Source organism: Temnothorax nylanderi, unplaced genomic scaffold (genome assembly GCF_030848795.1).
Source record: "Temnothorax nylanderi isolate EJ_2023f unplaced genomic scaffold, tnyl_v1.0 TNYL_tig0037_pilon, whole genome shotgun sequence".
Taxonomy (NCBI): domain Eukaryota; kingdom Metazoa; phylum Arthropoda; class Insecta; order Hymenoptera; family Formicidae; genus Temnothorax; species Temnothorax nylanderi.
In genome coordinates, this window is record NW_027249099.1 from 46,537 (window position 1) to 59,230 (window position 12,694).

Genomic DNA, 12,694 nt, shown 5'->3' on the forward strand with positions numbered 1-12,694 from the left:
GCGTATCTTTATATCTATCTATACAAATACTCTACATATTAAAGAGTAATATAAAAGGCGAGATGCAGAATTCTCGATTGACCTGTATATATTTGCGTTATTGTTAAACTCAATTTTATTCAACTCTTTTACTTCCTCGTTTTTGTCGCTCGTTCCTGAGTAATTTTACTCATCCGGATTTTCAAGACGCGAGACCGTACAGAAGTATAGCTAACAATCGAGGAACGGACGGCCGTACGTGCGTGGGGCGCGTTGTTTTTCCGATCGGCGGGATAAAAAATCGGCGAGCGCGTAGGCCGGGGATATTGCCGCGCTCAATTCGCAACAATTCGCAACGAGCGTCGTAAGTCGCCGCGGTGCCGTATGTATATGTATGTCGTAACTGTATAAATTAAACTGATTAATGATAATATGATGCGCGATATCGGCCGAAAGTCTACACGTCGAGCAAGGCCGCGGCGCAAATAGAGCGCCCGATAAATCGCGGCGCTTTAAGATATTGCAAAAAAGTGTCCGGTCCGAAGTGCGCGCGCGCGGAGGGTAAAGGAAAAAGGGGGCCGCCTCTCTTTCGGCAAACATCAAACATCCGCGGGGCGAAATTTCTAGGCGTGTACGCGGTGTACGTGCCGCGCCACGACGCCGCGGCCGCGAGTTATTCGCCCGAGTAAATATTTCAGCGCGATGAGAAATTGATTGATCGATCGTGTCGAATCGAACTTGATGGCGCGAATTAAGGAGACGATCGTGGGAGAAAGGAGAAAGAGAGACGGAAACTAAAGATGGCAAAACACGTAAGGGATCGACTGAAACTGGAACAAAATTTTATTCATTTTTCCGGGGTTTCCGGTCTCCGAGGTAGAAAAAAAAAGAAGATATCGCAATGTTGAGGTTTTACACCTAGGCCGACCGAGCCACTTAAGAATAGCAATCAATAAAACGACGAAGGAGGGAGGAGGACAGAAGGAATCGAGTGCCAACGGAGGGAAGAAAGAGAAATCGAGAGGTAGATAAGGACAGAGAGAGAAAGAGAGGGGATGCTGCTATATATACGCGCGCGTTCGACGCGCCAGCGCCACGTCGCTCCAGTTTCTGTCGCGCGAACGCGAGACGCGAGGATCGCGATCAGGCGGCCTGGCCTAGTGTGCTGTGTGTACGGTCAGCGGTATGCCCCGATGCGGTGCGACGCGCGCTGAAACGTTTCCCTGATGCGGCGAGCGAGACCGCGACCGAGCAACGCAACGCGGTGGTGTTCCCGTTGACGCGACAGCCCGCTCGGCGGACTCCGGCGGTTATAAAGTGCCTTTTCTGTCATTAGCGCCTTCGCATCGGTAAAATGGTGAGTCCTCTTGCCCAGGCGACCGCCGTTCTATTTTCCCCTTTTCTTTTTCTTTCTCCCCCCCCCCAATCCCCGCTCTAATCTCTAATGCGTTCAAGAAATTTCGGGGAACCCGTGCTGTTGTGCAAATGCCAGAGCCCAGACGCTTATTATGTAAACATTCGCCGCGATTATCGCGTGTTTCAGTTTCAGAAAGACGGAGTGAGACTGAGACAGCACACGAAGAGAACGTCGTCGGCCGAGTTACCTTACGAGAACAGAATCGCCTCGAGGAAGCAAGATGTACTGCCAAACGATACTCAGCATCTCCTCTTCGTTCTCACGTATTTCCTCTTCGTTTCCTTCGCCATAATCGTCCTGGAGAGGAATCTGCCTGACCCGGTTACCATCGACACGGAGGGACTGCACCCGGGGAGATTCGTCGCCGAGCGAGCTCGCAATCACGTGGTGAATCTCACGTCGATCGGGCCCCGCATCGCCGGCAGCTACGAGAACGAAGTCCTAGCTGTTAGATTTCTAACGACAACGATCGACAATGTGATGAGAACGGCGCACGAGAATCATAAGATTCTTCTTAACGTTACAAAGCACAGCGGCGCGTTTCCACTTAAGTTTCTCGACGGCATGACTAATGTCTACAGAAATGTACAGAACGTCATTGTCAAAGTCGGACCTCGCAGGCCTACAATGCACAGCTTGCTGCTTAATTGTCATTTCGATTCGTTTTTAGAAAGTCCAGGTAAAGAGCGTGTTACCGTGTCTAATACGCGACGCATCTCATTTGCATGCATAATTATCGTTTATGTCGAAATATTTCAGGTGGTTCTGACGACGGCGCCGGTTGCGCTGTAATGCTAGAGATTTTACGGATAATAACTCAAAGCCCGAAAATATTGAAGCACAGCATTATATTCTTGTTCAATGGGGCGGAGGAAAACATATTGCAGGTATATTAATTTGATATCTTATCTCGATGCTTCTGGTTTTATTGATTAGTTCCGGAGCTTATTGATTAATTCTGTGATAACGTATTCCGCACGCAATGTACTTTCTAGGCGTCCCACGGCTTCATAACGCAGCACCCTTGGGCAAAGGACGTACGAACGTTCATAAATCTAGAGGCATGCGGTGCCGGTGGACGTGAATTATTGTTCCAAGCTGGACCTCACAATCCTTGGATTCTCGAGGTATATATTATCTCGCTATGATTTTTTCTACTATTTTTTTTTGCATTAAAATTAATTTCTTATTATGGTGTGTTTCTTAGGTATACGCCAAATCCGTACCGTATCCTTATGCATCATCGTTGGCTCAAGAAATATTTGAGAGCGGTATCGTACCTGGTGACACGGATTTTCGGATATTTAGAGACTTCGGAAACATTTCTGGTTCGTAAAGATTTGTAGATTGTGATATAGTTGTGTCCCGATAAATTTGTCGCTATGGAAAATCTTCACTGACGTATTTGTAAAATTTCACACAGGCCTGGACTTTGCATGGTCGAAAAACGGTTACGTGTACCACACTAAGTTCGATAACGTCGATCAGATACCGCTGGGAGCTTTGCAAAGAACCGGCGATAATATTCTCGCTTTGACACAAGGAATAATATTCGGAGACCACTTATCGGACGCGGATGCGCAAGAGACACGTGGTAGTCTCGTGTACTTCGACTTCTTGGGCGCATTCGTTATTAGATGGCCACAGTACATTGCCAGTACAGTTAATATCGCCAGTATAATTATAGCTGGGTACTCTATCCATTTGAATATGCAGAGTGCACGTAGAAGTAAGAATATATAATTATTATTTAGATCCGTCTGCGCCAGTAGACCTGAAAAATCGGTTCTCGTTTTCTCGAACAAATCTGAGTAATACAATCGAATTCTGCGTTATCGGATACAGATATTAAGAAATGGATGTACATGAGACATGTGCTGATTTGCATCGGGGTGATTATGGTCTCGTGGTTGGCATCTATGTTTGCTTGCACGTTAATCGCCCTGGTCCTGACCAAGCTGGGAAAGGTGATGAGTTGGTACGCGAGACCGGCGTGGCTATTTTTCTTGTATGTTTGTCCAACCATTTTTGTGTCGATGATCGTGCTCCTGCAAGTTGGATCGAGGCAGAAAAAGGCAAGTGAATAGAAATATGCTGTGCAACAATTTCAATTCTCAAGTAATACTTGCGGGTATCGTTTTGGATATCACCAACGGATTTGCAGCGTATAAGTAATTAATCTACGATTGTAGGAAGTTGGCTCTGCATGGATTTTGTATCATATGTACTGCGACGCGTATTCCTTGATATGGATGTCGATTCTCTTCGTGTGCGTGTTATTTGGATTACGCTCGGGCTTCATACCGCTACACTGGGTCTTATTCCCGGCAGTTGGAAATATCGTGCGACACAGTTTCTTCAGCAAATTGAGAGGTGAGGACAGTCACAACATTGTTCTTTATGAATCTCTTTTTTTTTCACATGCTAACACTGATAACCTTCTGTGTCAATTATTTTAAAAGTATTCTAATCACTCGACTGAATGTATTTTTATGAATTTTGTAGACTGGAAATGGCTTTGTTACCAATTGGGATCGTTGAGTTTGTCTTATATACAGTCGTTTTATTTAGCGCTCGGTGCTCTCTATCTCTTCATCCCAATAATGGGACGATCCGGTGGCAGTATTAATTCCGAAGTTGTAATAGCTAACATGCTGTCGATATTATTCTGCCAGCTAATTTGCTTCACGGTAAAATATTAATAGCTTTAATTCTATTCGCACGACGTAATTTAAACCTTTTAATGTTGTACAAACTTCTCTTGATGTCTGTTATAAAATATAACAATCTTTTCAGTTGCCAATAGTGCTTGTAATAAAGAACGCAGAACGAATTATAAGTGTGATTGTTGGAATTTTCTTAATCGCTATTGCTGTGTTAATTCTAACACCACTTGGATTCCCTTACAGTGGTGATCCGTTGTCGCCTGCTCCACAACGATTTATGATCGCGGTAACATAGTTATCTTTTCTTGTCTCCCGAAAATTTTTGTTCGATAGAAGATAATGTAGTAGGCTTTGTATGTTCATTGCATTTTTGATTTACAGCATAGTCAACGCCAGTATTACAGTGCAGATGGTAGTGGTAGGTATTCCGGTACGGGATACTGGTTAGTGGATTTAGATATGAATAGTCCTCAGACATTAGAATCAATAGTACCTGAAGTAGCTGCCGCGACGCCAACAGTCAGGGATTGCGAGAAGGAATTATACTGTGGTTTCCCATATTTATTGCCGGTCACAACTTTCTTGTGGTACATATCGGAATCAGTAGCACATTATTTCGAATATAAACGCACGAACTGAGGAGACTCTTTTTTACAGGAAAACTACCTGGATACCCGGTCCCGCTCCGCTCATAAATATTCCGACAAATCTCGAGGTAATTTCGAAGACTGCGAAACAGCGCATCGTTAATTACACCTTTAACGTTACAGGTAAGATATTAATAAGTTTAAGGGCCGGTAAAAGTTTAAGGTCTAATGTAAAAGATAAACAAAGACATATATATGATTTTTAACTATTAGTTAGGTTACCAACAGGTTGGAACAACCGGCCCTAAGTAATTTAAATTTTACGTGTCTTCGCGAAATAAAGATCAAGTATTACCCTTTGAACTGTTTAGGTCCCGACCACATAGGTATAATTTTATCTCCGTACAAAGGTGTACATTTAGAAAAATGGTCTGTACTCGATGAGAAACCATTGCAAGGTCCAATGTGGAACGACAGAGAGACTTATTTTATTTATTACGCATGTGCCTCAGATTGCGTGCCATATACATTTTCTATCGAACTGAATGTAAGTTTGCAAGAGACACGTGCTTCTCTTTGTCCCACCGTGTTATGCAGACTTTTGCATTATGGATTTGTGTGTTCAGGTGTCTGCGGTGCAAAAAGGACCATGCTTGTCTATCGCATTGGCCGGACACTTCCTACATGGCGAACACCAAAGATCTCTGAGATTTAAGAAATTTTTAGCACAGTTCCCGTCGTGGACTGTCGTCGCTCCCTGGACAGCGTCGTATAAGTTATGGGAGTTGTAACGAGGACAGCGGGACAATTGAATGCGGTAAACGTGACTAGAACATAAAGCAATATTGTCCGGGTCGTCTCTCGCGAATTAACGAAGCAGCCTAATAAAACGGTACTATGCTTTTGGAGTACGAAACTTAATGCCATGGCGATGTAATATCGCTTGAATACTTAGACTTAGCCTTCAACACTTCCTAGAATATTACGATTTGAGAAGAGGTATCGAAAAATGTTTAAATGCGTTGGAGAATGGAACGAAGAAAGACGTTCTCATTCTGAGTTTATATATGAATTTTTTACTTGCATATTATCGTTAATAGAGACCACGAGTCAAACTAGCCTAAGACGTTGATTCAGATTTAAATCATAAAGAGATATCTTAAAATCATACATAGAGAGATAATATAAAATATATATTTGCCTGGGCGCTTTCAAAGGTGATAACTACGATTATTTTTCGTAGGAGCGTACGATAATATTGCATATCATAAGCTTTAGACTGATTCCATGCATTGTCTTTCGATTTTATACGTTTCACGAGGAATAGATATCCATAAAAGGGGACGTATATCATTAAAATTTAAAACTCGAATTATATGATATATAGAAACTGTGATTGCATGACGTACGCTCTCTTAGTACGCTTCAAATTTACTGGTCAAAATATCAGTAGTAGTTCAAATTGCCATCTCAAACGAGATGACTAGAGATCAATGATCGCATGATTAGTGCGCGCACATTAGTGTGTATTATTGAACACGTTCTACAAAAGTTGCGCAAGTGCTGTCTAAAACATTTGTAGACTATTTCGTGCTTTAATACCTTGTAGCATGCATAAGTGCAAGAGTTTACGAATCAATCGTCTATATCTGCTGTTCGGTACAAAGTACAGATTCGTCCACGAACACGTCAAACTTCCTTCATAATAGACGGTATAAATAGGCAGTATAAATGGCAGCACGCGCGAATAGTACTTTACATTTACGTACTTTAGATATCGCGACGAACAAACGTTGCTCGAGGTACAAGATAATCAAATACGCATTTTAAAGAAATTTTATATTTCGAGTACTATATGATAGGACAAAGGGAACGAATTTCAAATATACACATATATAAATACGCACATACGTATGCAGGATATGCTTAATATGTTTAATTCCATTTCTTAAGTTTGAGTATTTCGTTTTGCAATCAATTTCAGTAGTCTTGATAAATATCAGCAGGAGAGCTCGCTATTTGTATTCCTCGTAATCACAATCTACGAACCATTCCTCTTTTCCCTAGTTCTAAGAAAAAAAAATCCACTTTTAATAGCATATCAAAGAAGTTGGAGACTTGACATAGATTTCTGGTATGAGTTAATTTTTAGTAGTTTATATTCACGCGCCACTATCTCTTTTTTACTATCTCTTTACTATCTCTTTACTATAATGAAGGTATCAAGTCTATCTTTAAACCCTTAATTTTTCGATTTCCTCTCACTCACTAAAAATATTTCTTTTCTTTCGTTAAAAATATTTTCGACAATTACATGTCTGTTAATGCACACTATCTATTTCACGATAACGCACAATTCACTAACGATACTTTACTAAAACTTTACATAAAGGCATCTATCGCACATGACAATTAAGAATTAATTATTATTCCAATTCTTCTAACATAATCTTAAGACAGTTCCTCTTCTCTATCTCTTTTACAATTCGCAACTTTTAATATCAACTTTTTTCCAACAACCGAGCACCTTCGTCATTTAGTGAACACAAAAAGTTATCTTAAACTAAAGTTCATTAGCCGAACGTACAGTTTCGATTTAATAATTAGAAATAATAGAGAATACCGCTTACGTAATAAAGTTTTTTTTTTCCACGAGTCCCATAGACATATCGCGGATAGCTTAATACACGCCTACGCCGCAAGTTACTTCACGTAACTTAAGAAACTTAACGAATTGTTCACTTTACGATGCTTGACAAAATAGTATATTAATATAGTTATATTGTGAGACTTCAGCGAAATTTTTCGCGGATAGGAAGTTATATTAGTGATAAATAGTACAACGTGATTTATTAAATAAAAAAATAATAGTTTTATATAATATATTATTAAATATATTATAGTAGCGAAAAAAGAGAGGCAGTAGCAAAATATGTGATTTTAACAAAGATTAAACATTTTTAATATAAAGCATATTGGAAAACGTTTATGTAATATATTTTTGTATCGCGGTTCAAGTTGTTTCTCTTATTATGTTTTTATGTTTTAATTTATAACTAATTAATAACTAATTAATAACTAATTATCCGTATTAGGCTGTGGCTGTTTCATCTAATTGTTCGTTAATTTGCCTGCAGTACAAGCGTTTAACGTTAAGCCAATGATAACGTTAATTTCTATTGCACAAATTTACGATTGCGATTCTACTTAATTCTCGTGCACAAAGTTATACAATAATACTAGACCACTTTTAATATCTATGTCATTTGTTATAGGCTCAAAATGACCGAATTATTCATTCGCTTTGTTTTGTTTTCTTCTTTTAATACGTCCACGTATCTTTATATCTTTATAAAGATATTTTTATATATTCCGTAATTTCTTAGGCGATCGCTATGGTAATCACCATTACGCTATTATCACTATTAACGCGAGATATGTAGCGCGCTTGTTAACAGAGTCTTTATTTTATTGTTAGGAGTAAAACGAAGTTTCTCACCTCGCTCCTCGCTCGTCGAAACGAGCGAGGATCCTAGATTAACGGACGTGCAATCGTTCTTCGAAACGCGTTTGGAGAGGCGTTTTTCTTTTTTTTGCTTCGTATCCTGAATCATACAGATATCCGTACTTCGGTAACTTCGTTTTACGCCGAGTAACCGGCCAAAGGAAAAGGATCCATCCATTGCGTGACGAGTGTACAATTGTAGTTGCCTAATAACTTTGTTTCCGTTATAATGCGTGCAGGGCGACACACTAGCGATAAAATGACCACGAATGAACCCGCGTGTCGCGGGATTCAATTCGAGGAATTTAAGCGTTCGATAAGCGGTGCAGCATATTGATAGTAATATATATTGTTTTTCGCCCCCCCCCCCCTACCAATTTATTTATACACAGGCGTATGTTCCTGCTTGCGTTATATTAAATTGTCAATATACATATATTGCGACATTGTTACTTGGCAGTTGTTGTTACATGATTAAGAGACTATATGAAAGAGGAAATAAAGAATTAAATTTTTTGGAGAATTACGCCAACCGTTCCCTTCATTTTCCTTCATCAGGTTTTATTAGATTCTCCGTAGCGACGACAATAAGTAAATCCGTCACTAATAGGAATCGTTAGGTATTGATAAATTAATCCATCAATCATACGAGCTAAAACTGTCTATACTGATGCATTAATATACCCGTTGTTTCTTTTCACGATTTTATTACACAAACTGAGCGTCATCGGTGTCCGTTACTGTTACGCGACTTTTTGCGTTTCATCAATACGGAATTGTCTTCGTTATCCAACGAATCTTTTGTTCGCCGAATCAATTTCCTGTTTTCTGAACGGCACTCTTACACGTTTGTTACGACGATGACGTTATTTCACGAGTTTCATTCGCGTAACGTAGATCACACATAGGATATCAAAACGATCAAAGAGAGAAGACGACATATTTATCTTTTCTGTCATGTCCATAATTCAAAAGAAAGAATTGAATATGATTTAATAATCGACGTAAATTAATACGTGTGTATTAACGTATTAACGTTAATAATTATATATGCTAATTATTAATATTTAATCATCAAATTATAATGTCCTCACTGATGTTTAATTTATAAATCATATTTAATAAATAAATTATTATTATTGATATTTAACATGTTTAAAGATTTAAATGTCAATATTCAAGCGCGTATAATATGCTCAAGCGTATTATATTAAATGTGCATATATATATCTAATTACAATATATATATTCTACTTAATTATAATTATCAATACGTTTTCGAGACATCTTATCGAGGAATTGTGAGGGAAGAATTCATTTTCGTCGGGAGTCTGTGCATCGGGGTTTTTCGGCATTCCCCACAATCAGATAGAGGAGGACCGGAGATAGAGGACGGGCGAAAGCTCGGTTCTCTCGCGTTTCGTAAGAAATGTGTCAATATTGACGCACCGGCATCCTGTAAGGCGAGAACGATTTCCTAGTTAAAACGATCCGCGGCCGTCGTGCCGTCGCACTGATCCCCGCGTCGTGCTCGGCACACGATTGTGATTGCGCGTCGCGATTTGCGGCCCGTGTGCGTTGCCGGCGGGAGAGACGTGGGTTCTCAAAAATCACGGGTCTCGCAAGGTGTGATATAGGCCGAATTAGAAGACTATTACTAGAGGAATATTACCCGCGAGCAGGAGGAACGTTCCGACAGATTAATTCGAGAAATTCGCGAATGTGTGCCCTAAAAAATATCGAGCTTCAGATCCTCGGGTAAGTAAAACTGTTCTCTCTACGTGAAATCTTTCTTTCTCTTTCAAAACAATCAAGTATTCATACTCGGGACGTATTTGTAGCGTTAAAACACGGCTTCCACTTGGGATCCATTCTCGTACACTGTTTTCGCAGAAAACCGGCCGTTCTCGATCGACATCGAACGCATTCCTTGTCAGATCCCGAGGAGTATCGGGCGTTTGTGCGGATTTACAAACATGCTGACAGTGTTATTGCGGTATCACGGGACGTTTGATTTCCCCATGTTGTGCCCGATCGCGATAAGCCGCGGAGCCTCGGGCGTGGTACCGTCGCGATAAAGGGAGAGACTTTTTCAATACCGAGTCTCTCCCGCGATTGAAAGAAAAGAGTGAAAAGAAATTCGCCTTGATGCGAACGAACTCTCTTTCAATCCTTTGCGATTGCGAGTTTTGCCTAATTATAACATATCTAATTGATTCGCCGCGATCGGGACTCGAGTTGGGAATCTCAGAGGCGACTCTCGATCCCGGCGATAGAAATGATCCCCCGCTCTGAGGCGACAAGCTGTCGCGAGGCCCGTTTTGAATGTTCCGGCAAAAACGATAAAAATGTTACATAAGCGCACTCGCGCCCGGCTTGCGTCTTGTTGCGCGAACCGCGTCGGCTTATCGCGACCGATCCGCGTGCACGAATTAAACGCGAGGTGTCAATTGGTACCGCCGCGCTCGGGGTGTGGTGCTCGAGGAGGACCAAGTCGCTAATTGGTATCTAGCGATCAAAATTGGCCCGATAATCTCTTCGTTAATCCGCACGTTTGATCGCGGACGAGGTGTCGTTTTATGAATCGTTTCTAGAGATCCATAAAATGACTCACGTAAATCGCGGAGTGACTTTGGTAATTTTCGCGACGTTTTCCTCGATCACGGCGCGGCGTCCCGTCCAACGAAGAGGCGGCGTTCTTCCCGTCGGACTGTTTAATTTGGATTTAATTTCGTCATAATATGAACAGAGTGAGATTCCTGTATTCTATTCCCAGGAGATACGCCGTGGACCCCGCAGAGGAAACGCGGAGGAGCCGATCGAGGCGGCGTGGAAGTTTTTCCGTCGGCGTTTCGCTAATTAGAGACACCGCGCAATTATGAGCGCCCTGTAAAACGACTTGTTGACCGCAGGTGTGTCGTGTTATCACTTAAGTCTCAACTGGAGTTAATTACCGCCCCCGTTAATTATTAGCGCGCTAATAACGGCCGGCCAGGACGTACCTTTCCGTCCGAGCAACGATCGACGTCGATCTCGGGGGAGAAAATCGGGACGTCTCTCTCGCGCGATGTCCTCGTTCCCGATTCTAAGTTCCCGATCATCGCGAGATCTCCCTTTGTCCTTTCGCATATGTGTTCTCCGCTCGCGTTGAACCTCCGCGTCGATGCGTCCGTCGCGCCCTACAAAACTGTAGCCGCTTGTTCTGCAATTAACACGCGGCTGGTTGCCTCGGTTATAGTAAAACGCGTTCCACAGAGTCCACCTCATTTGCACGGCCTACTTCTACCGAGATCTCTGCCCTGCTATACGCCGCGTTCCTCTTCGCCCGTCAATGTTGCGCATTGTTCCGCTGTGGGAAATGACGAATCTGGAAAAGCGATTCCGAACCCATCTTTTTTCTCTATTAATCGATTACACACCATTACCCTCAGAACTTTTGGTGGAAAAATGTCTCAGAACTTTTTATATTATTAATTGGAGTTTCTATATAAAAATTTTAAGACTTTCTCAGAATTTTTCAGATTTTTTTACATGAATTATTGAAATGTTTTTAAGAAAAATTCAGGCAAAATAATAATAAAATATTTCAGATTATTCCTGACACATTTTTGTAGAACACTGAATAAATATGAGAGAATCCGCGCAATTTATTAGAAATTTTCATACATACAGATATTGAAATATTCTGAAAATCCTCATCCAATTATTTCTGAAAGCATCTAAGAAATTTTACATATTTTTTCAGAATTTTTCATAAATCCGAAATAGAAATAGAGAAATTTTTTCATCAGGGTAAGATGTAATAACTCCTACAGTGTCATTACATTTGTCAGAGAAATTGGCTTTTATATCTGTATATTCGCAAAAAGTCATCGTGAACTGTTAAATATTAAAGGATGAAATTTAAATCAATACCTTGAATTAAATAACATTTCGTTATTTTTAACTATCATGCGTGCCGAAATTTATTATTTTAACTCCATTGGTTAAATTAACATTGTTTTAATTAAATTAACATACTGAGTACAAACAGTGGGACCTATGGGAATGGTTAAAAATGATTCAAATTGAGTATAATTTAACTACGAAATTAACAGTGTAGCGACTTTGGGAAGTCTCGCTTTCGAGACCACCAGCTACTCCCCATTTCCACCTTGTCTTCTTCCTATATCGCTCATATGGTATGTTCGCGCCGCTGTTCGCAGTTGGAAACAACCTGTTCCGATTGTTTCCGTTTAATCTTTATCGTTTCCCGCGGCGCGTCGCGCGCCTACGAGAGGCGATAAAGATTTAACGACGCTCGCGAGCAATACGCGCGAAATGACCGCGTAAAACGCCTCCCGCAGCCTAAAAATACGCCCGAAAGCCGTCCCCCAAACGCTCGTCGACGTTTCCTCGTTTCATCTCGCACCCGCCGCGCCGGCCGGACTTGCGAAAACCTATCGGCGAATTTTTCTAATTAAACGACCCGTACCGGCAGAAGAGGAGAGTACACCCCGGCATTTATATTTATATCCGCGGCCGCCGTGATTGGCAGCCG

The 12,694-nt window shown here is 41.1% G+C and overlaps 1 protein-coding gene across 1 annotated transcript; it reads left to right on the forward strand.

Moving 5' to 3' along the window:
* The first annotated feature begins 537 nt into the window (after positions 1 to 537).
* Positions 538 to 8,677, forward strand: LOC139771209 (endoplasmic reticulum metallopeptidase 1). Its single transcript, XM_071703804.1, has 14 exons — positions 538 to 1,336; positions 1,523 to 2,075; positions 2,156 to 2,283; positions 2,392 to 2,523; positions 2,604 to 2,724; positions 2,820 to 3,125; positions 3,242 to 3,475; positions 3,593 to 3,769; positions 3,902 to 4,086; positions 4,193 to 4,348; positions 4,444 to 4,649; positions 4,720 to 4,832; positions 5,021 to 5,196; positions 5,276 to 8,677. Exons 1-14 carry the CDS (start codon positions 1,334 to 1,336, stop codon positions 5,438 to 5,440), a joined length of 2,655 nt encoding a protein of 884 aa, XP_071559905.1. The 5' UTR covers positions 538 to 1,333; the 3' UTR covers positions 5,441 to 8,677.
* Positions 8,678 to 12,694: the final 4,017 nt, after the last annotated feature.

Coding starts and splice junctions, on each gene's coding strand:
- LOC139771209 (XM_071703804.1), top strand. Junction 4,833..5,020: donor TTACACCTTTAACGTTACAG/GTAAGATATTAA, acceptor TGAACTGTTTAG/GTCCCGACCACATAGGTATA. Junction 5,197..5,275: donor CATTTTCTATCGAACTGAAT/GTAAGTTTGCAA, acceptor TTGTGTGTTCAG/GTGTCTGCGGTGCAAAAAGG.